The sequence below is a fragment of the Glandiceps talaboti genome, chromosome 20, assembly GCF_964340395.1.
Source record: "Glandiceps talaboti chromosome 20, keGlaTala1.1, whole genome shotgun sequence".
Taxonomy (NCBI): domain Eukaryota; kingdom Metazoa; phylum Hemichordata; class Enteropneusta; family Spengelidae; genus Glandiceps; species Glandiceps talaboti.
Window position 1 is genome coordinate 20,920,190 of NC_135568.1, and position 27,944 is coordinate 20,948,133.

At 36.8% G+C, this 27,944-nt stretch overlaps 1 protein-coding gene across 1 annotated transcript; it reads right to left on the minus strand.

Moving 5' to 3' along the window:
• On the minus strand, positions 1–27,873 carry LOC144450730 (uncharacterized). Its single transcript, XM_078141423.1, has 4 exons — positions 26,032–27,873; positions 20,448–20,527; positions 988–1,156; positions 1–386 (listed from the first exon to the last, which is right to left on the minus strand). The coding sequence occupies exons 1-4, from the start codon at positions 27,494–27,496 to the stop codon at positions 34–36; spliced, it is 2,067 nt and encodes a 688-aa protein (XP_077997549.1). The 5' UTR covers positions 27,497–27,873; the 3' UTR covers positions 1–33.
• Between the last annotated feature and the right edge of the window lie 71 nt (positions 27,874–27,944).

The window sequence follows — 27,944 nt, forward strand, 5'->3', positions numbered from 1 at the left end:
ACACACACACACACTCAACACACAGATTCTTTCTTAAACCTCTTCTTCATTTTCTTGTTCTTCGATGGGTTCGACGTCTTCCCTTGTGTAATACTGCCCCTCCAAAAGGTACTCTTTCACCCTCCTTGGAAGTGGAAGAGTCTGGATATGGTCGATTCTGACAAGTCGTCTAATAAGGAAGCGACACATGTGTTGTAGAGTTTGAACCCTCTTAAACCTGGATATAGGTTTGGTAAGTTGGACTGGTACTGGTGGAGCACCAGGAAATCTTGGTCGAAGGAAGTACAGAAATTTACCATTCTTAGAATGTTGCATAGCTTTCTCTATAAATTCCACAATGGATGCACTGCCATGTGATTGTGGCTGAGACCAGAAACCAAACATTCCTGAAAGATATATAATATATACATGTTATAAAATTGGCCATCAATTCCCTCTATCAAGAATCTACATTATTTTGAGTTAGTTTTGACAGTAATAAAATATCAATATATTGAGTATATGTACAGTAGTGTGTTTATACAAACAACATCATTTAATTGAAAAAAAATACAGAAGAAGAAATCCTCAAACATTCAACTTTTACTGATAAACTATATATTTGCGTCAACTTTTCCACGAAATCTTACACATGGATCAACATTTCCTGGGAAATCCTTTCTTACACAGAAAGTCTGAAATCCCAATGCAATAAAAGGTAAACTTTCACCTACAAACTCAAGTTTTCCAGTTTATGCATAAACAACACACAGAAACTTTGAATATGTGTCAATTTTCATGGAAACATTAAACAGTTGTCACTTTTTACGGAAACATTAAACATGTGTCACTTTTAGGGAAACATTGAATAGTTGTCACTTTTTAGGGAAACCTTGAACATGTGTCAATTTGTAAGAAATCATAAATATTTTATATCTTTTAAGATGGATTTGTGTCATCCATGACAATAACTGAACAGAGTAAGGGTCTTATTATTACACACGTTACCTTGTGAGTGTTCTATTCTGGTATGATGAGTTGTACCTTGAGATCGGAAACTAAGACTTAGTATGTATCTTTCATTAGAGCTATCTCTTACAAGGAAAGCACCATCAGGTGTGTCTGCTAGCTTGGCTTCAGCATCGTCCCAATTCATAGGTCCCCAATACCAACCACACTACAGAAAAACATACAAACAGTGTCTGTCAGCTTAGCTTCAATATTGTCCCAACTCATATCATGTAGTGGTACAAGCATGGACATCACAGCACAATAAAGCTAAGATTGTGAATATTTAAAATAACAACAATGTCAATAAAATGTTTAAAAACCCAGTCTTTTCTTATTGTAGTGGTAGATTTATGTATAATCACTTGTCTGTGGTGTAATGTGCTGTGCGAGTTCAAGAAATATATATGTCAACATGTAGCTTGAGTGTCGGGTGACACATTGTTGCAACTGGTGAAGTGGTTTATGGATAAACAGAATGTGGTACATGTGATTACTAAGGGCAGTATGAAAGCTAGAATGGTTACTCATCTGCCAATGAAAAGACAGATTACATTAGTGAAGGTAGTAGACAACGATGATTGGTACATCAATCATAGTATATTCCTCCATTTAGACAACATATGGGGACCACACACCATTGACAGGTTTGCCCACTCTTACAATGCACAATGTGAGCTATTTAATTCACTGTACTGGTGCTCCAACACGGAGGCAATGGATGCTTTCACCCAATATTGGGGGAACGATAATAATTGGTTGTTGCTGCCTATTTGTTTGATAGGTAAAGTTTAGAAATACATGAAGTATTTGCAAAGCAATAGGCACTATATCATTATTTCACTTTGGAGGTCAGCTTATTTCTGGCCATGGGTATGTCAAGATGGACTGCATTTTGCCAGTTGTGGCCATGGGTATGTCAAGATGGACTGCATTTTGCCAGTTGTGTGCACGATTGGGTAGAGTTGCCCCAAGATGAGACGTATTCATTGTTGAGGGGAGAGCCAAAAATTCCCTTTTTGGAGGGAAAGCATTGTGCTTTTAGAATACTAGTGTTAACTTCAGGCTGGATTTTAAGATAGTAGGCAGAGAACAGTTCAGAAAGTTCTGTACCATGGTGAAAGGCAAAACGTGTAGCGGTGCTGAGTGAAGTGACCGCTTGGGATGCCATTGGGGCGGACTCTAGTCGTTGGGAAGCTTTATCCAACCATAGCAGTCCATTAGTGCTGTGTAGAGTAAGCACTAGACGTCTATGGCAGTTAATGGCAGTAAAATGAACATATTACAATTGTTGATCACAATTCAATTTGATTTTCTTTCAGATACAGATTTATTCAGTTAGTCATTTATTCAGGAGAGAGATAAAGAAAGCAGCGACGGTAAACCAGGACATGAAACTATCGGACACATTACCAGCCATAACAATGGCTTCAAAGGCAGTCTCTACCACAAAAGGATAATGCAAATGCCTTCCAGAGATGGGCTCAATTGCCCATTGTACAATGCAAACTGGAAGTGGAGAATATAGCGCCCTCTAGTGTTGAATATTGGAATGGGGGAATAACATTACACTATGGCATACCAAACACTGCATGTCCCTTGCAAGTTGATGTTCCAGTAAATGGTCTGGACTGCACGTCTACCCATCAATATTACTATGTATTGTATAGCCCTGGTTTGGGTTATAATATAGAAACAAAAATGTAAATTCCAGCATCTGATTGTATATATATTTAAGGAGAGATATGGGGATATGCAGTCGCTTCATTCTTTGGCAAATAAGTATATGTTTGTGATATTAGATTGTTAAATGTTTTTTGTGTCTAAATTTGTTTTTGTTTTTTGTTTGTAACCTATGAAAGTCAGTTGTCAAAAATGTTGTTGAAATGCCCGCCTCCTATTCTCAGCACAGGAAAGCTTGCCATCCTTGACTTCACTCGGCTTTCGTGATCCCCTACATACCCAGGATATGGCATGTGCATGTTGAACTGCCTTCTGTCCAGCCACGAGTTTACAAGTCGGTCTGTCTACTCGTTGCATGTTGACTATTTCACATTCCTTTAATCACTACAGGAAAATTGTCAAGGTTTGTTGAGTGGCATGCCCTCACTGTACACTAATTACATAGAGGTCAATGTATAGGTCACCATTATTGATACATTGTCGAGCAATTTTCTTCGTAGGCTAGGCGAGGCTTGGTCTATTTTCCATATTTTGACCACATACATTTGGGTATAAATTATAGATTATTACACTTGACCTTTTCAAGCATGTCTGAGTAATACGGCTTTGGACATGAAAACTGCGCCAACAAAATCGCTGCCAGGCAGCCATATCGGATTGTATCACGACGAAAATGGATATGCACATGTATGTCATAGAACACTGTCCTAATACCAACTTTGAATGAGATCTGTTCAAGCATGTCTGAGTTATGGCTTTGGATCGTATCATGATGACGATGGATATGCACATGTATGTCAAAGAACACTGTCTATGACATACACAATTACAGAAACATGAAAAATACTGCCAATGGCATTGTAGCACAACTGTACAGTTTTTTAAAATGTTTATCCATATGGTAGTCCATGCTAACAAGAAGTGTACATTTGTTGAATGACTATCCAGTTGCCTATCCAATCATGTTGCTATCTTTACAATATATGCTATCATTTGGCTGTTGCTATGGGCGTGGTCATGTTGTTAGATATATTTGCATACATTTTTAAATGTTTTTGTTCACTTGTGTATGAATTCCTGATATTATCTTTGCAATATATGTGATCATTTGGCTGTTGCTATGGGCTTGGTCTTGTTGCTAGGCATTTAATTCAATTGTCTATTAATCCCCGTTGTTATCTTTGCAATAAATGTGATCATTTGGCTGTTGCTATGGGCATGGTCTTGTTGCTAGGCACATTTGCATACATTTTTTGAATGTTTACTCAATTTTAGCTTGTTTCAACTTTAAACAGTGTATTTCTAAAATACAGAAATATTCTGACCAAAATTCTCAGGAAATCCAAACGTCGCCATTATGAGTACCTTTTGTCTTCTAATGCGGGCAAAATGAGAGAAACCTGGAATGTCATTAACTCTCTTATTGGCAGAAGTAAAGAGAAAGAATTCACCATTCCCAGTCGAGTAAAAGTTGAAAAAGATGGTCATGAAATTGTTCACAACGAACACCAGATTTAAACTGAATGCCTTCCGTAAGTATTTATGCAAGAAATTTAGCTCTATATCTGTGATTCGTCAAGTCCCAATGAAAGTTAGTTGTCAAAAATGTTGTTCAAATGCCCGTCACACCTCCTATTCTCAGCACAGGAAAGCTTGCCAACCTCGACTTCACTCGGCTTTCGTGATCCCCTACATACATGCAGTGTTTTCTCCAGGTTTTCAGGACAGAGGGGATTGTCCCCCCTTGCATAAAATTTTGGGGGATTTAGTTCAAAATAGGGGGGGGGGGGACGACGACAGAATAATTTCATTTTTGAATCTGTATGTGCATGATAATGATTGTAATTTAATTAAAACACAAGTTGGCAACACTTTTAGGTAATCATACATAGTATTATATTAATTTTATTACAATCATTCATGTATGATTTTAACTCAAAATGTTTATAAAAAATAGCCCCGCACCACAAAAGTGAAATCCAAAAATCCTCCTTTCCCTCTCAGTACAGTATATGCCAGACTATATTTACATTGCCATGTCTATATAAGTTGAAAATATTAGTTTCGACGTTTCCCCACTGCACTACAGTACAATACAGCAAGCACATGGCAGTCTCAGCTCCAGACTACTTCAAACTCTTGGCTTCGAACAACGTGAATGACATCGTCTGTTGATTTGAACAAAACTACAAAGGAGTACATTACAATCACATGACGATGTCGTAAAAGTTGTCATGTTATATTATTTCGGAGGATTTAGAAAATGACTGACTTGGCATGCATTGGTATATTTTGTAGTACATACAACGATGTGTAACTGTAAACATATTCCACGTGGGTGGACTCACATCAAAATAAGTAGCTTCAATTCTTCCGTATGACGGTATGTCGTAATTCAATCTTCTATTTATATCACAGAAACATCACTATTCTTTCTAGGAGTGTAATATTGCTAAATAGGTATATTTCCCTTCATAAGATGACTGTATATGGCGCATTCCAGCCTCCAAGTGCGATCGCTACGATAGTCTTTTTACAAGTCGCCATGTTGTGAAATAATTAATGTAATTAGGTCACTACGTCATATATGACCAATAGGATCGCAGCTTACAAAAAAGTGAGCAATTTCACCCAATCACGTTGGGTATATATGATACTGGCAGAGCTATTCACTGACCACGCATTGAAAGTTGTCAACACATACATGTATTACGTCTTTATCGTCATGGGACTGGGTACATCATACTACTTGTACAATATCATGTGTCACGATCCAATATACATTAAAAACAGTTGTGCTCGTCACAGAGGAGAAGCCATTACCAATTCCTGCATTACCTAATGTAAATTCTAATTTTCTTGTCTTCCGCCTCATGTCTGGTACTTTTTACTTCGAAAATCTAGAGCGCGATCTCGCACGCAATGGATATTTTTAAAGGGGCGCTCTTGTCTGTAAATGCGCAAATCTCGCAATCGCGTGTCCTGGAGAAAACACTGTACATGTACCGGGGATATGGCATGTGCGTGTTGAACTTCCTTCTGTGCCACCATGAGTTTACAAGTTCTCAAGATTCTGTTGAGTGGCGCGCCCTCACTGCACACTAATTATATAGAGGTCAATGTATAGGTCACCATTATTGATACATTGTCGCGAAATTTTTTTCGAAGGCTAGGCGAGGTTTGGTCTATTTTCCATATTTTGACCACACACATTTGGGTATAAATTATAGATTATTACACTTGATAAATATGTGAGAGTGTATTTATATCCTGAGATACAGAGCTAGATAAATGATTATGTACGAGCCTTGTAACAAACAGCAGTAGTTTGTTATCGAGAGACATCGGTTCAAGGTCAATATAATACTTCCTAAACTTCTAATCGAAAATCTAAAAAGACATGATTTCTCTTTGTTCATCTGCGCATCCATATTTGACGAAATTGAAACGATGATAAATATTTCACCTGTTTGTTAACTCCGTGCTCATTGTAAACCTATTTTAAGGCCAAGAAAAAAAATTGTTTTCTGGTGAGTTTGAATCACTTAAATACCCTAACTCGGTCTTCTTTTTTCTCATGTTTGTGCAGCCAATGCAGAGTGAAGATCCAAGGGAAACACAAAATAAGGTTGGCACGAAACCCCTGAAAACAGAGTCTTTCTCAGTAGTGTAGAGCACAAGTATAAAGTTGGCGTCAGATTCAGATTCGGATCTGAGGCCATCTGATGCTCAATATAACGTTCATAAGATAACGCTACCTGAATCTGAATCCGAATCTGACGCCAACTTTATACTCATTCAATCGATTAATTACTCAAATTGGTCATTAATATCCATCGGATTATTATCAAAACCTAATCAGTTCTGGCCACCCTACAGAACATGTCTATGAAATTTCGTTTGAATTGATGCAGCCGGTTTTTGGAAATTGTGATACAGACACACACACACACACACACACACACACAGACATACAATGTACAGACTTCATCGGTATATTATCACATTCCTTGAATGCTGACTTGAATTTTACTGATTTTCTCGGTGAGAGTCCCCATTCATTCTTTTTATAGCCAGTTATAAACTGGGATGTTGAAACAGTTATTTCAAAGTTGGATGTACGAAAAGCTACAGGGTGGGACAATATTTCTGCTAGATTACTTAGGGAAAGAATCCAATTCAAGATGTCGGTTTCCCTCTGGTTTCCCTCTGCGGGTGCCGTTGTGTTTCTGTTGATTATTCATGACATGCAGGCATGCGGGTGTTGAGGCGAAGGGTGTACCTGATTACAATAAATTACAACATAATGGAACACTATGGAATTAGAGGAATAGCCTTAAGCTGGTTCAGAAGTTATTTACAATCAAGGAGTCAGTTTGTTGGTATCAAAAACACTGTTTTGCAAACACTGAATATTAAATGTGGTGTTCCACAAGGTTCTATACTAGGACCAGTTTTGTTCTTGATATATATATATGACATCCCAAATTCCACTCATTTTTATAATTTCAGACTTTATGCAGACGATTCAAACATGTTTCGGTCTGTAGACTTAAATCAAAACATAGTATCTCTTGGTCAAGTAAATTTAGAATTTCAAAAGGTGTACAAATGGTGTAATGCCAATAAACTGACCATCAATTGTAATAAAACAGAATACATGATCATAAAAAGTAGATATAGTATTAGAGATATCCAAGGTTGTATAACTTTGAATAGGCAAGTGGTAACAGAAACTGAGAATACTTCTTTTATTGGCGTTTGTCTTGATAGCAACTTGACGTGGAGGCAACATACCACTGAAGTTAAGAAGAAAATTTGCAAATACATGTGTGTTGGTATTTTATATAAGTTAAGAGAAACCGTGTCAATTTCAGTTCTTGTTATGCTATACAACACTTTCATATTACCACATATAACGTAAGGACTTGAAATCTGGGGCAGTACGTACAAAACATATTTACGTGATATTTTGCTGATACAAAAGAAAATTGTGCGTATCATAACATTCATGAAGTATGATGCACACACGGCTACACTTTTCTGCACACTAGGCATTCTTGACATTTTTAAAAAGTATGAATTTCAAGTTGGCATATTTGTTCACGATGCTCTGTATAATATGCTCCCAGCACACTTTGATAACTAGTTTTCTTACATTAGCCATAACCATGAAACAAGACAAAAACTGAACAAAGATCTCCACACACCTAAGTACAGAAGTGGTTTTGGACAATCGTCAATTAAGTTTGCTGGAGCCAAAATCTGGAATAGTTTACCACACGATATTCGTAGTATTTCTTCAAAAAGTCTTTTTAAAAAGAAGTTTAACCCTTTCACCACCGATTCCCTCAATTGAGGGAACGCGCTAGGGCGCCCACCGATTCCCTCAATTGAGGGAACGCCAGAGTTCATTCACCTACCTCGCCGTTATGCCGTTAAACGGCAGCTATTGCTGCAAAAATTGCTGCCATAACTAGTTCCACACATGCGTATTAGCCTTGTTTATCTACACTGCCATTTTGAAAGCATGACAGTGAACGATATCAAGAGTACGATCCAAAAGACGAGCGATCGTAATTTTATGTGCGTTTTTCGCTCACAAAATCGAATTTCAACATGGCGGAAGTAATTAACGGCTCTCATAACATGGTGTACGATATAAATTATGTCACTATCTTTGGATATTTCGACAGAATTTGACTCGAAATACATCGTTGAATACAAGTATTTAGCTATGGGAACACATTGTACTTGTATGTAAGCATCAAATTCCCGCTAAGGCCGTGTGAGCTGCCGACGGCAGTTTATGGTTGAATTTTTGAATGTTGTTCAAATTTACGCAATCTTGTGACCGTGCCGACGCCCATGCTAACGTTCTAGGGGTAATTTTTGGCTATATCATGGATTATTTTGGTTTTATTTCTTTTTGTTACGGCTCAATAATGACTTGTATTTGTATTAGCTCACTGTGTAGAGGTCAGTGGAGGGAAACTTACGCTTGATGTTGGCGATTTTCCGATCGGATTTTTTACGTGCGTTTTTCAATGTAAAATTCAAATTTCAACATCGGCGAAGCAAAATCTGTCTCCCCTAACATCGTTTGCAATGTAAATAAAGGTGCTGTTCGTAGAAATTTCCACTCAATTTTACCATGAATACGATGTTTTATACAAGGAGATGGCTGAGTGAACTCGATGCAGTATATGGAAGGATCAGATTATCGCAACGTAACTTCAAAGTCCCGACTGCATATTTGCTTTTGTGGGTAAGCATGTCGGCAAAAAGCGTCACGTTGGCGTCCCGATTCGGACTCGTATACTACCAACTTGTGGGCATTTTTTACTGATTTTGAGGATAAATTTGATGATAATTTTTTTTTGTTCTGTCAAAAAATGATATATAATTACACAAACTGATTTTTCTGAAGGTATTGGGGCGACGACTTCAGATATTTTTTACCCTTCATTGCCGGTGCGGGGGCCGACTATTGCGTCGTAATCGGATTAGTAGGCCGTTAATTATTTTCGTTCAAATTTAATACGACTGAAAATAACATTTTCTGACAAATTTTCGTCGATTTTGACCATTTAGTCAGTATACAGAAGTTTTGTAAGAACATGAATGTTGGTATTTTGAATTTTGTCTGTAATATAAATATTTTGTTTATTTGTGATATGTCAATAAATAAACAACCAGTGTTTGTTTTATTAATATTTTGTTAATTTAATCCATATTTCGGTTGTGTGTGTGATATTTGAATGCATGTATTTGCAACTATGATGTAGAAAATTTATTTTCCATTCAAATGATACCTTATTTTTCAAAAATAAGCAACTCTAAGTATTTTTATATCAGTTTGATTACACCACACTCACTCTCACATTATGTCAGTGAGGGGGCTGGTGGACAACACACAATCCCATGAGGCAAGTGGTGGTGAAAGGGTTAAACAATTTCTTCTTGACGAGTCCTGTGTATTGTAAGTTTCCCTTTGCGCCATTCCTTGTTGTTGTAGTTGTTTTTCCTCCAAAGTTATGAGAACAGCAAATATGTGTAAATAGTAATCGTCAGATTAAGTATATTTCGAGTAGCTAGACTCGATTAGTCTATGCATGACTATTTCTAGCTACATATCCTGCAATTGTCGTCACACGTCCAATTGAAGTGGATGAAATTGTCACTGTCGTTGCTGTTGTTATTTTGTTTTGTTTGTTTTTTTGTAGGAAATAAAGTTATTATTATTATTATTAATTGTCTATTAATCCATGTTGTTATCTTTGTGAAATACATGACCGTTTGGCTGGTTGCTAGGGTATTTGCATACATTTTTGAATGTTTACTCATTTGGCTACCAGATGACGTTGTTATTTGACCAAAATATACTGCCATTTGGTTGTTGCCAAGGGTGTGGTCATGGTCGCTAGGGTCAATTTTCTCAAAATATTTTGGAGAAAATTTGCAGAATAACACTTTCAGAAACATCTCACCAAGTTTCAGACTCAGTGACCACATACTTTTTGAGATATAAGTTTTTGACCAAAAATGAACATTTTTACACCTAATTTGCATATCACTCATGGAATCATTGTATACTTAATACTTCTTCGTCCATACATCCCTACATGCACTCCCATTAAATTTCAGCCCAATCTGCTCAGCAGTTTTGGAATTATAGATTTTTAACCAAAAAGACACATTTTTAGACCTAATTTGCATATTAGTGATGGAATCATCACGTCATGAACAAATCTTACTTTACACCCCCTTAAGAATGTTCCCACCAAATTATGCACTGATCTGCCCAGTTGTTTCTGAGTTTACGTTTTTTGACCAAAAATCACATTTTTTGACCCAAATCACATACCTGTGATGCGATCATTTTGATTTGAACAATTTCCCAACTAGACACCCAAGGTAATGAACCCATCAAATATCATGGCAATTGGTACAGCGATTTTTGACTTTAAGTTGTTTACACACACACACACACACACACACACACACACACACACACACACACACACACACACACACACAAACAGACAGACAGACAGACAGATGCCGCTCGATCCCTATAGCACTACTGAACCTCAGTTCAGTTGTGCTAATAAAAACAACTCAACAGAAACACCTTGAAGACTGCTAATAATACAATTTCCACTTGAAACTATGTTTTGCAGAAACAGTAAAATGTTTTAAAATTTGTATTGCAATTTGAGTTTATTTTGTTTATCGATGTCACGGTACATGTACATGAAGTACCGTAAACATACGTCATAATCTTTATTACGCTACACACACTTATCAGAGAGTGTGGTATGGTACAAATCATAAAAAACAAAATGAGCTAGTATGCATTTGCAAGCAAAAGCGTTGTTCCAGGGCACAGTTAGGGACATGAAGAGGCAATCAGATGATGATTGGATTGGTGTAAATTGGCCGATAGTAGATATATTGAGGGTAGGATAGTGTGGCAGTGAAACAGGGTTACATACCTAAGGGTTGGGAGACATCTGGTATATTACGGGATCATGGTAGCTGTAATAATGTTTGCATGACATGGGCATTTCCCAATAGGTGAGTGTGCAGATTTGACATAGATGTGGTCTATTAGGGTGGTTTTGAGTGTGGTAGCTGTTTTAACAACTTGATTGAATTGGAAGCTGGACATGAATTTCTCAACTGGCACAATTTTGGAGGCGATGTAGAAATACCGAGGTCGATGTTGATGTAGCAAGAAGTAGCACGATATTTTATATGATTGCGCCAAAAGATAGTACACGAGTTCAACTCTCTTCATGACACTGAAGAATGCACATCGAAAGTCTGTTGTAGTATTGACACATACTCAGGGTTCTCCACAATTTTGAAAAATAAAGGGGTTCCCTAATTTGCATATGTATTTGCATATCATTAGCATATTTCCAGATCATAATATTAGGAAGTGAAAAAAGTTTCCAAAATCAAAACTATTTTATTCATTCAGCAAACTAAAATGCACTGAAATGTGTTGAGATCACCAATTTCCAAACCTTTAACATAATTGACAATGTAAAAATTTCAGGAAGGAGTTTGATAGTTACACAGACGGTGTTACACAACAGTAATGTTGGCAAGCATGTTTCACACACACAACACATGACATTGTTGATGTACATGTATTGAGTTTTCAGTTGTTGGTTTCACCTTGTAAATGTGCATGTCATTCATAAAAAATACCGCCAATGGCGTTGTAGCACAACTGTACAGTTTTTAAAAATGCTAACATGCGAACAATAAGTGTTCATTTGGTGAATGACTATCCAGTTGCCTATCCAACCATGTTGCTATCTTTACGATATATGCTATCATTTGGATGTTGCTATGGATGTGGTCTTGTTGCTAGGCATATTTATATACATTTTTTGAATGTTTATCAATTGTCTATTAATCTCCATTGTTATCTTCACAATATATGTGATCATTTGGCTGTTGCTATGGGCGTGGTCTTGTTGCTAGGCACACTTGCATACCATTGTAGCACAACTGTACAGTTTTTAAAAATGCTAACATGCGAACAATAAGTGTTCATGTGGTGAATGACTATCCAGTTGCCTATCCAACCATGTTGCTATCTTTACGATATATGCTATCATTTGGCTGTTGCTATGCATGTGGTCTTGTTGCTAGGCATATTTACATACATTTTTTGAATGTTTATTCAATTGTCTATTAATCTCCATTGTTATCTTCACAATATATGTGATCATTTGGCTGTTGCTATGGGCGTGGTCTTGTTGCTAGGCACACTTGCATACATTTTTTGAATGTTTATTCATTTATCTTCTATTCCTGTTGTTATCTTTGCAATATATGTGATTATTTGGCTGTTGCTATGGGTGTGGTCTTGTTGCTAAGCATATTTACATACATTTTTTTGAATGTTTATTCAATTGTCTATTAATCCCCTTTGTTATCTTTGCAATATATGTGATCATTTGGCTGTTGCTATGGGCGTGGCCTTGTTGCTAGGCACATTTGCATACATTTTTTGAATGTTTATTCATTTGTCTTTCTATTCCTGTTGTTATCTTTGCAATATACATTATTATTTGGCTGTTGCTATGGGCGTGGTCTTGTTGCTAGGCAAATTTACATACATTTTTTGAACGTTGATTCAATTGTCTATTAATCCCTGTTATCTTTGTGAAATACACGACCGTTTGGCTGTTGCTATGGGCGTGGTCATGGTTGCTACGGTATTTGCATACATTTTTTGAATGTTTATTCATTTGCCTACCATATGATGTTGTTATTTGACCAAAATATACTGCCATTTGGTTGTTGCTAAGGGCGTGGTCATGGTTGCTAGGGCCAATTTTGTCAAAATGTTTTGAAGAATAACATGCAGAAACATCTCACCAAGTTTCAGACTCGGTGACCAAGTACTTTCTGAGATATAAGTTTTTGACCAAAAATGAACATTTTTACACCTAATTTGCATATCACTCATGGAATCATGGTATGCTTAATATTTCTTTGTCCATACATCCCTAGATACATTCCCATTAAATTTCAGCCCAATCTGCTCAGTAGTTTTGGAATTATAGATTTTTAACCAAAAAGACACATTTTTAGCCCTAATTTGCATATCACTGATGGAATCATCCCGTCATGGACAAATCTTACTTTACATCCCCTTAAGAATGTTCCCACCAAATTTCGCACCAATCTGCCCAGTAGTTTCTGAGTTTAAGTTTTTTGACCAAAAATCACATTTTTTGACCCAAATCACACATCTGTGATGCGATCATTTTGATTTGAACAATTTCCCAACTAGACACCCAAGGTAATGGACCCACCAAATATCATGGCAATCGGTTAAGCAGTTTTTGAGTTTAAGTTGTTTACACACATACACACACACACACACACAGACAGACAGACAGACGCCGGGTGATCCCTATAGCACTACTGAACCTCAGTTCAGTTGTGCTAAAAAGTAATTGAAAACAATTCATTTCCCTTTATTTCTCTAAAATTTGATATATTTTTAATTTTCATGAATGGAAAATCATTTTTCATCAAAATTTGCCGGAAATACGTACATTTTTAATGTGACAAATTTGGGCTAAGAATACCCGAATACGTTCAGTGCAAATGTACAGTAACAAACATGGCTGCCACATCGGAGCTACCTCTTGGTACTACGATCGCAATTCACATCCAAACGTGATCATTTAGGACATTAATTTTACCATGGAACCGTACCGGAGTAGTTATTTCTAAAGAACATGTATAAATATTAGGTTTTTGTTCGTATTTATCGATATAGTGCGAAAATTGCCGTGACATCGTACATCGTATGTGTACTGTGTATTACGTATACGGGAAGGCTTGGAAATTACGGTCTTGATATACCCGGCCATAGAAACTACCAACGTACCTTCTACTTTACGACGGTACTACATTTACTGGTTTTGTTTCGGCAACCATTGTTATAATCAAGGCGATAAATAAGTTCATAAATGATGATAGACGCAGTGTCGCTGTTCACTTCCTTCATTAACGGCATTGAATAGAATCTCTTGAAGACGTTCATGCCAAAACAAATGGGCGGTCCATGAAAACGGGGGCGATGCGCCGCTCAAAAACACCTCATGGAGAACACTGCATACACAGAAGCATGCAAACAGTGCCTGTTTCTTATCAACAGGACGGCAACTATATTTGCTAAGAAAAAAATCAAAAGGAGCACAATTTTGGAGGCGATGTAGAAATATCGACGTCAATGTTGATGCATAGAAATGAGTAGCATGATTTTTTATAGGACTACGCCAAAAGACAAAAGGAGTAGTCGAGCACAAAACTACCGACCACATACAATGTTTTGATACCAATGTACACAGATACAAGCTGAGTGATACCAGTATATCTGTCCCTTAACAAAATCACATTCAATGGTGCACAAATTCGATCAAAACAGGTTCACACATCGTAAACTCAACTTTACTGTACTGTGGAGTGTGATCGCTAATCACGCTTCCAGAACGTTCTTGTTAACCATGTGCTTTGTAATGAGTCAGCATCTAAACATGACCCCTCAACTCCACAACTTTTAGTACAGTACCACCTCCAACAACACAATATTGTCAGCTATCACAAGTTTTTAGCTTACGCAAATAGAGACGAGATAGGGGTCCCCAACGGGTGGCGGATAGCGTTTGCTGCTATGCATGCTGGGAAACCCGGAATAAAACTGCGTGGAGACCCCCATAGAGTTGTAAACCGAAAGTAGATAGAAAGTAAGAACAGAGACAAATACAAGAGTTCCAGGGCGCTAGAGGGCACCCTGGAACTAAATATATGAAAGGTTCACAAATGATAAAAAGTATACAATCAACTGGTATTAAATAGCACCAATGGCATTGCAGCACAACTGTACAGTTTTTAAAAATGTTTACCCACATGCTGATACACCTATGACCTTGGTATAGGTGTTAATTTTCTAAATGACTATCCAGTTGCCTATCCAACCCTATTGTTATCTTTGCAATATGCACAATCATTTGGCTGTTGCCATGGGTATAGTGTACATACATTTTTTGAATGTTTATTCATTTGTTTATTAATTTCTCAAACTTGATACAAGGACAACACACTATTGCATACATACATGTACCGGTATGCATGTCAATTTATTTTGTGATACAATCCAAGCTAGGATCCAATATGACCACCAGACAGCCATTTTGTTACTATTTTTCATGTCCAAAGCCATTACGCAGACATGCCTGAAAAGATCTCATTCAAAGTTGGTATGAGAACAATGTTCTATTACATAAATATGCAAGTGAATTTATGTCATGATATGATCCAATATGGCCACCAGGCAGCCATATTTTAACGATTTTTTTCATGTCCAGCACCATTAATTGGACATGACTGGACCGATTTCTATCAAACTTGGTACAAGGACAACACACTCAGTGATTGGGAAGTCTCAAAACACCAATGTGACAATGGCCCCATTCCAGCAAAAATGAATGGGCCATTTTCAATTTCAATGGGCCATTCAGATTTTCTAATGGGCCCAAGTTAGCATTCATGATCCAACAATAAAGCGAAATAGTTAAAATGAAGTAACCATAATAAGTAAAGTAATATTTCTGCTTGTTATTGTTTGTACAGTAGGGAAGCATGTTCAAGTCGCGAACCGTAAGTCCGTACCGTATGAAGCCATGCAACCGTTGTAAGCCTGACATGGCAGGGTTCGACACTGGAGTAAAAAAGCCACTATCCCACAGGACTAGTAAAATTGATAACGTAGTAGTCCTGCAAAAAATTAGGTGGTCCTGTCTTTAAGTGCTTTCGCTTGTTCACTTGGGCTCTTCATCTCTCTTAGTATTTGCTCTACTTCTAATTCACTTTTCCAAACCCCATATTTATTTCAAACCCTGTGTTGTAATTGAACTGTCTATTTCTTTGTAGTTGTTTGTGCATCATCAACTCCTTACTGTAATTTTGTTCTCTTTTTAATGTTTTGGAGCTTCTTTTTTTTTTTGCTTTCTGTGAGTAGTTTGTCTTAATTGGGGGGGGGGGGGATAATAAGATGTTATGTGGTCTTATTTCTAGCTTAAATACTACATAACATTTCTGGTACACATTGATCTAACTATTGCATTTTTAAAAGACAAAAAATTACCTTCCCATAGAGCAAGTCTTTATAGTGTTGTCCTCAGTGCATATTATAATGTATTTACAACATAAAAATAAATAAATTTGAAGGTTACCAGCAGTTAGAGTAAAATTTCGGCACTAATATTACATGTACAAGTCACTTCGTCTATTTTCGTATCTATGTACTTCCGGGTTGACATAAACGTTAAACGTGATACAGTCGGCCCTATAATTACTAAGAAATGACAAAACCGTTCACAAAATAAAGTTCAGGATTTTAATTTTTCAAACTGAATATCAATATCCACTACACATTCAATAACTGGTTTCGTGTATTCAGAAATGTCCCCCAAAACACGAACACAGAACACGGAATCGTGTCAGTGTTACTAGCTAAGTTAGCAGTACGAATACCATGGTTTCATTGTATAATTTGTAGACTGTAAGTTGTACCGGTAAAAAATATGATCATCACATCATGTAGGAAGTACAAAAACATAGAACACGTTGTTTTCTTGCTGAATAAACACACTGAAATAGCATTACGGTCAAATTGCGTCTTCGATTTTGACAGCCACCATTGTTATGATTGAGCTCCATTCCGTTGAACGTGGCCGGGTGAACGCTGACATTCAATTTGTACAGCATTTTTACAAAGGGAGCTCGTCAATAACATACCGAATAATTAACTCAGAAACGTAGTTTAAATACTAACTGATCTAAAAATTACTGTCTAGAAAGACTACGCATCGGTACATAAATACGAAATCATTCGACAAAGATTTCAATCTCGCAGTGTACAGGCCAGCCTTACCCGTATTATACACATATCATCGGAAAAGTGGACATCGCGACGGTAGTTTTCTGTGGTAGCGATTTGAGTTGTTACCTACAAGATTAGTAATTGTGTTGATAAATTTATGCTTCAAGTATTTATTCTTAAACATCGGTGATCATAATCACTGATCGTAACATTCATTCAAGGAGTTGACGTCTTTTCTCATGCATGATGAACACAGTGACGGCCAGGCGAGGTCATCGAAGGGCATACTAATTTGAATATCTTGAATCGTATTGGTTTGATCTGTTTCACTATACCCGGGGAATGGTCACGCGTGTATCGTGTATTCAAATAGTCAAACATGGATAGAGGGACATGAAACAGTATAAGTATTCAGATTTGCTTTGCAAAAGACGACGTGTGGGGGGCATCATTTCAAACAGCTGACATGAGTTGGGTTTACAATGTACTTCCGTACTTCGCCTCTACCGAATCAGCACTCCAGCACTGAAGTGTCTAAATTTCACTGTTAGCCACAATGCGCCAAGAAGTCGATTTCAATGTGCCAATTTTCAATAAATGCGACTATGGCGCGGGGCGCGTTGACTTCCCAATCACTGCACACTATGGCATACATATGCATGTCGATTTATTTTGTAATACAATCCAATATGGCTGCCAGGCGTCCATTTTGTTACTAATTTTTCATGTTCAAAGCCATTATGCACAAACCCTGAACAGATCTCATTTAAAGTTGGTATAAGGACAATGTTGTATTACATAAATAATGCAAGTGAATTTATATCATGATACGATCCAATATGGCCACCGGGTGGCCATTTTTAAAATGTTTTTTCATGTCCAGAACCATTACTTGGACATGACTGGAGCGATTTCTATCAAAATTGATACAAGGACAACACACTATGGCATACATATGCATGTCAATTTATTTTGTGATACAATCTAAGCTAGACAGCCATTTTGTTACTAATTTTTCAAGTTCAAAGCTATTATGCAGACATGCCTTTGAACATTTTGTTCATATGATTTTTCTATGTTTGGGACCATTAAACAGACAATTATTTTAAAGACTATGATGTACATATGTATGTTAACTTGTGTTACGATATGATCCAACAGGACTGCTAGGATGCCAATCTGTTGTGATTTTTTCATGTCTGGAGCCATTTGGAATCCAAACTGGGATCAATAGCTCCCAAACAGCGGGGACTATGTCATCTACAATGGCTTGTTCAAGTTGTTGACCAAAATTCACATTTTTACGCCTAATTTGTATATCACTGATGAGATCATTACATGCTTAATATTTATTTCTTCATCTATACAGCTACAGATGGATTCCTGTTAAATTTCAGCCCAATCTGCTGAGTAGTTTTGGAATTATAGGTTTTTAACTAAAAAGACACATTTTACCCCTAATTTATATATTGCTAAGGGACTCATCATGTCATGAACAAATCATAATTTACTCCTCCCCCTCAAGAATGTTCCCACCAAATTTCATGGCAATCTGCCCAGTAGTTTTGGAGTTTAAATTTTTTGACCAAAAATCACAGTTTTGACCCAAAACCCACATCTCTGATGCAATCATTTTCATTTGAACAATTTTCCAACTAGACACCAAAAGTAACATGATCACCAAATATCAAAGCAATCGGTCCAGTAGTTTTTGACTTTAAGTTGTTTACACACACACACACACACACACACACAAATCCACACAGAGACAGACAGACACTTTGCCATGCCTATAGCACTACTACACCTTATCAGCTCATTGTGTGATTCCCATTACATTCAATTTTAGAAGGGGTAAGTAGATTTTTAAATTTGTTTTTTCATTTGTGAGTGTCTAGATCAGATAGTTATGTTTTCCATTGTTTTCCATATGGTCTCTTGTGTTATTAGTTTCTTCTCATCAGATGTACAGCCGTTACAGGTTGGAAGAACAGTTTTATATTGTCTTTTTCAGTTGATGTCAGATTTCGCATCCACTATTTCTTGTGACACTTCCACAATTTCGTGATTTAATTTTATTTCCTGAATACACAAAAAAAGTTTTGGGTTGGAATGAAAAACTAGGTGGGGGTCGAGTAACCGGAACCAAACAACTTTTGTTATTAGGCCTAAGGGTCTGGTCATGATTTCTAGGGTCGATTCTGTCGATTCGATTTGTTTTCAACAGTAACTGCAGAATAATACCTCCACAATTTGCATATCGCTGATGGGATCGTCACGTAATGAATTCACACTTCATTTACATCCCCAGACACATCCAATTAAATTTCAGCCCAATATGCTAAGTAGTTTTGGAATTAAAGATTTTTCACTAAAAAGACACATTTTTAGCCCTAATTTGCACACACAAACACACATCCACACACATAGACAGGCAGACACTTTGCCATGCATATAGCACTACTGTACCTTATCAGTTCAGTTGTGCTAAAAATAGAAGAACATGTTGACAAAGTTCGATATAATTCATATTCAATAGTTATTTCGGCATTGTGAAGTACGAATATAGGGTAAGTGACGGGGTCACGTCATAGTCGCTACAAAAGTAGCTCTACATGAGACCACAGGACTTACAAAACTACTTTTTCCATCAAAATCTATCATTTCTATTAATCTTTTCATGTACCAGCATGTGCTTGAACCTGTGGCTTGAATCCACATTGTAACATCTGTAATTCGAGCGTGGGACAAAATCAATTTTGGTGTAAAAAATGTGCAGGGTCAAAAGCTTTTATATATAGTAGTAATCACAGATCAACATAGACAATTTATTTAGGGTAACATAAATTACCAATAATGGCAAATCAGGTTTGAATCTTAAAATTTACTTTGAATTGAAAGTAAATGACCATAACATTTAGATTTGGAACTCCATTACACGATGTTGGTGGTCTGTATGTTAATCACTATCAATGATGGATTCATTTTGTCTGCAGTTTCCGTATCAAATTTGCTTGATATGAAAATTTCTGTTTCAAGAAATCTCCAAAATTTCTGACCTAAAATTTCCCTTTTACTGTATATAAAATTTGGATTAACATGTCTTTACACTTTTTCAAACTACAGCTTAACTGTATCATACTTCAACAATAAGTGTTAAGGATGGACCACTGGAAATTAAATCTGGTGGTCTAAAATAAAAACACAGTGGTAACTAGACTCAAAAATACTGCTACAATCAAACCACACAAATAGTAAAGAAAGTGAAAGTTAGTGGGTTTTTGATAGAATAGAAGGGTCAGACAAAATCTGACAAGTAGTCCATACTACAACTGTCATAACTTTCACATACCTCAGAAAGTTTCCGTAAACTTGATGTAAATTTACTGGGATCAAAATCACTTTCAGTGGGACTTCTGGGAGATCTTGGACCTGATAACAAAACAATAGTTACATTGAGTATTTGAATTATAATAAAACTCACAGCATATAGAAGGGTGGAAAAGTGCATGTATTTAGCAAATATCCATATTTATACATTCATAAATAAATTACAATTGTCATTGCCTAAGTCAGTGATTTAATTTCAATATCACCATTCTGATTAAATCTGATTCATTTAATTGTTTTTTTGTTTTATTTTGTCATTCTGAAAATGATCGGAGTGAACTAGAAGGCAAAGAACAATATACAAAAGAAATAAAGATATATACAGGAATCAAGCCATATTCCTACATCAGATTTTAATCAGATTGGCATATCACTAGCATAAAAAAATAGTGCCAATGGTGTTGTTGCACAACTGTACAGTTTTTAAAAATGTTTTCCCATATGCTGATCCATGCTGGCTATAGGTGTTCATTTGCTGAATGATTATCCATACATTATTCATTTGTCTATTTACCCATTATATTTGCAATATATGTGATCACTTGGCTGTTGCTATGGGCACGGTCTTGTTGCTAGGCACATTTGCATACTTTTTTGAATGTTTATTCATTTGTCTATAAATCCGTATTATCTGCAATATATTGTGATCATTTGGCTGTTGCTATGGGTGTGGTCTTGTTGCTAGGCACATTTGCAAACTTTTTTTGAATGCTTAAACACTCCTAAGAATGTTCCCATGAAAACTCTCGAAGTAAATCCGAAGGGAACTGACTGAAAAAAGGTCATTTTAAGGTGTTTGCAGACGCTTTTTTAAAGTTTTAAAACCAGAATACGTTTCACAAACATGTCGTCTAGCAAAATAGCAATAGTGATTGTGAGCATTTTGAATCACCTTTAATCAAAACGACAATTAGAATAACTGAAGACTCATTTCATCCACTGCTTAGTGATATTTTTATTGGATGACATGCCGGGAAATCTTCTTCAGGTCAAATTTTACGCTGTATTAAAAAAAATCAGCCTTTTCTCCATTTACATTTTCAAGCCCCCAGACTAAGTTCTAAAGTCTCGAAGTCGACAGTACTTCCTCGTAATCATCTGAAATTTTTGCTGGTGCTTTCTTAGGTATTGTTCTTACAAATTGTGTCTGGGAATTTGTAAGTTCACATTATTATGTGTGAAATTGATGATTAAGTGAGAAAAATCTGTCAATAAGCTTCCCATTATAATTTGTCAACTTTCGAGGCGTGTTGTAAAAGAACGACAGATGGCAGAAAAAAAATGAGACACACTTTTGTTATGTGTGAAGTGAACATTCTAAAACACCAAAGAAATGGAAAATTTATTTTATCTTTCATCTACTGCGTACAAAAGGGTTTAGGGTCGGCAGTGAAAAACTAGGTGGGGTCAGGTATTAACTGGAACCACACTATTTTTTTAGGCCCAATAGTAGAAATCACAATTAAATATAGAAATTTTGATCAATGTCCTTACTTTAAGAAAAGGTGCCCTAAAATTAAACACTAGAATTTACACAATATTTATAGCATATACATTGGGGGATAAATTTTCAGTAGATGTACATGTATGACACATGACTATCTCAAGGAAAGTGATATCTGACCAAATTACCACTAATTTATGTATGCAATCTATATCACAAAGTGGACTGACAAGTTATAGACATGTACTTTTCAAAGAACAACACAGGTGACAAAAATTAGGAATTACTGAATGTTTAGTAAAGACTATTTTATCAACGCTATGACAGTGACCATACAATGTTCAATAAATCATGACTTGTACATGTATGGACATACATGTACAAACACAGAGACCCAGGAATACATGTATATCTATTAGCTTTCATGTAATATGACAACAGTTGAGACCTGTACTGTGTACAATTTAACAACTGTCATGTTCTCATTAGACCATACAAATGTACATGTATCTGGTGATTAGCTGCCCAAACTCTTACACTGTAATAGTGTTTTACACAGACACATTTGGTGATTATTCATCACTCTTACACACACAAAATCATCTGCATCTTTGACACTATGGACTCTGAATGTTTACATGTATAAGCCAACTCTAAGTAGCATGTTTACAATGTATATAAAATAAAAACACATAGTTTATCTCTTATATTGTTTGTCTATCATTAGCTCTCATACCACATATTACCTACATCTTGCCACTACCAAAATACAAAATACTTTTACTTTAACTCACCAGCACTGCAATATATGAACTAGGTATATTGTACTTATGTAGTACATGTACATGTGTACATGATGTTAAAACTACATACATGTATGTCATCATGTACCCAAAATCCAAAAGCAAACTTGAAATTACATGCATATCATTTCTGGCCTTTCTTCGTTTAGCTGGACAAGACTGTATTGGTAACAAAATGAACTTGTCACTATATGTAAAGAGGCAAAGTTCATAATAATTATTACTATTATTTGTACATTGCTGAATAATAGCAAAAATACATGTATACATGCATGTGTATACCATACTTGTATCATGTTCCTATAGTAACACTAAATTGTAAAAAGTCCAATGTTTAAAGCCCAAGGTGCAACCAGGCTAGGTGCCCATGCTACGAAAGTAGGTTTGTGCATGTGCAACCGAATATGTTTGTTTATCTGGGAGGAGCATTTGATAAATACAACCCAGATAGTTTATCAACATATCAGCAGTTGTTCACACATATTGGTTACATGTAGGTCTTGCCTAATCCTAGACTCTCTTTCTGTCCACGGAGCTTCGCATCACTCAGAGCTTTCGCATTGTGTGTAATCTCTGTTTGTGTGGTATGTAAAAATTGTAATGTTTTTTTTGAGTGTGGCAACAGGGCCCAGCTGAAAATTACAGACCAATCTCGCTTACATGTGTATGCTGTAAACTTCTGGAACACATAGTAACAAAACACATCATGAACCATGCAGAATCAAATAATATCCTTTACCCATTACAACATGGATTCAGGCAGCATCGATCCTGTGAAACTCAACTACTTGAGCTCATAGACGACCTACAATGTAGCCCTCAACATGGAAAATGGTAAACAGACAGATGTTCTAGTTATGGACTTTTCCAAGGCCTTCGACAGAGTCAGTCTCAACCTGTTGGTACATAAGTTACATCACTTTGGTATAAGAGGTAAAACCCTAAATTGGATACAATCTTTCCTACTTCATCGTACCCAAATAGTTGTCACAGATGGTGAATCATCAGACACTATAGCAGTTGAATCAGGGGTCCCACAAGGGTCTCTATTGGGACCGTCACTGTTCCTATTCTACATTAATGACATACACGTAGGCTTGAACTCCACTGTACGCCTGTTTGCAGATGACACAATAGCTTATCTTACCATTACTTCAGAAGCTGATAGCCAAATTCTACAATATGATCTTGACAAGTTAGCTGCCTGGGCAGACAAGTGGAAAATGTCCTGCCATCCAGATAAGTGTTCTGTCTTATCAATAACAAGGAAACGATCACCAATGATCAGTGACTACAAATTAAATGGAAAGACAATAAAACACAGTTCATCCGAAAAGTACCTGGGGTGCACTTTGACAACTGAACTTGACTGACACCAACTTGATATGTAATAAGGCAAACAAAACCCTCGGTTTTCTACGCAGAAACCTCAACATAGGATTCACTGCAATTAAAGAAAAGGCATACAAAACACTTGTTAGACCTATGGTTGAGTATGCCACCACTGTTTGGGACCCATATAGACAATCTGATATAATCAACCTAGAAAAAATACAAAGGCGTGCTGCCCGGTATGTTACTAGTAGATACAGAAACTGCTCCAGTGTTAACAACATGATACAAATTCTAAATTGGAAATCACTAGAACAACGCAGGAAAGAAGCTAGACTAGCAATGCTGTACAAAATATCAACAGGAACAGTTGCTATGAACAAAGACCAGTATCTTAAACCTCCATCAAGATATACCAGACACATGCACAGTAAAAGTTACCAAATACCAACATTCAAAACAGACTACAGAAAATATTCATTTTTCCCTAGAACCATTGTAGAATGGAACAATCTACCACCAGACATTGTAACTGTAGGTTCACTTGATGCTTTCAAGTCTCAAGTGGCATCACACTTGGACATCTAAATGTACATTAACTTTTCATTTTATTTATTCATTTATTTATTTATTTATTTATTATTTATTTATTTATTTACTTTGAATCAGTACTGCTTTAATTCACCATCCTCATCTTTGCTGCCACTCACTGGCAAAATCTTCAACATGTTGAAGGTGGCCAGTTATGGAAGAAGAAGAAGGAGAAATTGGTGTATGGGCTTTACAGAACATCCAAAATCCAATGAAATGTAAAGAAATGAGGTTATGTTTCTCCAAGTCCAATGTCAATCTCCCGCCGTTAGTAATAGGTGAAACCGACCTAGAGGTGGTTGACTTACAGTGTCTAGGTTTAACAGTGGCTAGTAATTTGAAATGGGATTCACACGTTGACGAAATAATCAGTAATGCGTCTAAGTGTCTCCATATTTTGCGAGTTTTGAGTAGGTATGGTGCTAGCGAAGACGATCTTAAATTGATCTACATTTCACTTGTACTTTCATGTATAGAATTCTCTAGCATAGTGTGACATGCTGGCCTGTCTGTTAAACTCAGGTTCACCATGGAGAGTATTCAGAAAAGAGCTGTCAGAATTATTCACCCCTTCATTTCATACAGTGAGGCTCTTAATCTGCTGAATTTGGATACACTTGAAGCCAGTCGTCTTCAGATTTGCAAAAAATTCGCAAAAAGTATAATACACCCTGATCACAAGCTTCACTATTTAATTCCCGATGTACAGTACCATAAATATCAAACACGTCAGAGACAGAGAGTGGACTTTAAATGCACAACAAAGAGAAAGGATGATAGCCCAGTTGTTTACAGTGTCAGACTTTTACAATAACGAGGAGCTGTGGATTTTGTTTTTAGTCCGTCCATTTTAGGGTTGTACTGTGTTTTTCCCCCCTATTATTGCACATGTATATTAGTCGACATAGTATGTACAATTCATTTTTTATATGTCCTTTTAATTTTGTATGTATCATTTTACATGTATTATGAATTGTCAGTATTTTATTTTTGTACGAGTATTTGAATTTTAGAATTTTAAACACCCTGTGTCTACTTTTTAGATATGTACACCATTTCAATTTGACCCCTGATGGGTCACTAAAGATTGGTGAAATAAACAATTATTATTATTATTATTATTATTATTATTTTACCTGCAAAAAGATGAGAAATTCCCATTCACACTACTAGCCTGGAATCCATGTGAATGGAGGTTTTGAATTTGCCTGGATTCTAAGCTACTTTCACACTACCGTACATGTAGTTGCCAACTTGGTAATCAGCTACTGGGAATTCTGTCTCAATATGCTCTCAGTCTGAAGTGATAGCATTAGTATACTATTTTCAACACCAATACCTTCGACGAACAATTAACTGCTTACTCTTAGGCTTACCTGAATCGGAAAAACCACTGGCATCATTTGGCCTAATTGGTAATGGTCTTTTATGTTTCTCACAACTGAGTTGATGGTATGATTTGGATCTTGTTTTCTGTTGTTGTATTTCTTCATCAGGGATATCTGGCAATGATCTGTTCATCATCATAGACATATGTACTGTGTTCCTATCCTTACTGTTCTTTCCTTTATGGAACCATGAAAACCTATTTGTTGATTTCTGTTTTCTGGTTTTATCCAGTGGACTACTTGGAGAAGAGGATGTTGGAGACTGTGGAAGTGATTTGGAAGACCCCTTCAAGATGGATGATTCTAGAGGAAACATTATATGGCTTGGAGATCCATCCTCCAAAATTGACGTATCGGGTGCAAACCGAGTTGGACTTGAGCTGGGTTCAGTCAAAGAAAAGGATCGAGAGAGGGGACTCCTAGGTGGGATGGGAGGAGGAATTCTTAGGTCAAAGTTCAAGGATAAAGGTCTTGGTGGACGTTTTGGTCTTGGTGGTACTTGTACTGTATCATGGTCGTTTTGGTTAGCATTGCCATTTATGTGTCTGATGTCTGAAGTTGTTTTAGAATCTAGTAGTGTCTCTGTATTGTCATCACTTTGTAATTTCTGAGCTGTATTATCAATGTTTCGTAGCACCATACAAGGGTTATCTTCCATTTGATCTACATTAGTATTACAAACACTTGATGAAATCACTACATCCTGATCCTGTATAAACACATCGTCATCACCATCACCGTCAATGTTATACATAGCAACATGGGCAATTTGTCCATTTTCTGCAATAAATTCTTCATTCAGTGGTTGGTGACTTTTATCTGTGGACATAATCTCACATATTTGGTGATTGGTGTTAATATTACTAGGCAGTCCTGGCACCATTTGCACGAGTGGTTTAAGTGAATCTTTGCTAATATAATCCAATCTTTCCGTTTCACTGTCCACAGGTAGGTCATCGTTTTGTTCATCCTGTGCCAACATATAATTTCCTGTATTGCCTATAATCGTGGTTTCCTTAACATCTTCTGTTAGTTTGACCTTTTCTTCTGTAATTCGACAACTCTCGCCAAGACTTGGCTGAACAAAGGTGTTACTTTCTCTCGCTCCTGAACACTTAGGTCTTGCTCCTTGTTCGTGATATTTATCAGAGGTACTTCCATTTTCAAAATCTGGTAGCTCGTCGTACACATTCCTGTTACCAGCGCTATCGCTGCGTAAGGTACTTACTTTGTCGTTCTGGTTTCTCAAACCATTTATTGTTACTGTATGTCTGGAAGGGTCCCCTTCGTGACTTGAATCCCTGTAACATTTGTTATGCGAGGACATGTTCGGACAATCTGCACCGTTCTGTTTTTGTCTTGATTTGGTAAGCCTTCGCTTCACTTTCCCAAAGAAACCAGACCCTTCGGAATCTTCTTTCGTACCATTTGTCATTTTATGAGAAGACGGCATCCCTGTTTCCACACCACTCTGTTTGACAATGAAACAAGTCCCTACGATTGTCAATGGCCGGATTGCTTATTGATCAAGGCACAGACCACGTACACATTTCACGCTTCAAGAACTACGCCTGAACAGCTACAGGCACAGCACTGTAGACAAATTACATGTACAACCAGGTAGTATGTCAAAGTTTTCAGTAACTTGTGGCGTTTTTAAACTACAAATTTCCTCCACGATTTATCCCATTTCTATACCACAAACTTACAAGTAACTTTGCCATATGTCTAATATCAAAAACAGTTAAATCTACACGCAAGACTTGGCAAAACAAACAGAATGACTCGTATTTCTGTCCCCCATCACACTAAACGAACCGCCTGCACGACGACGACCTCCAGCTCTTGCTTCCTTGATTGAAGTCTCGCAGGTAATCTCGCGTGATTTCATTGCAAAATAT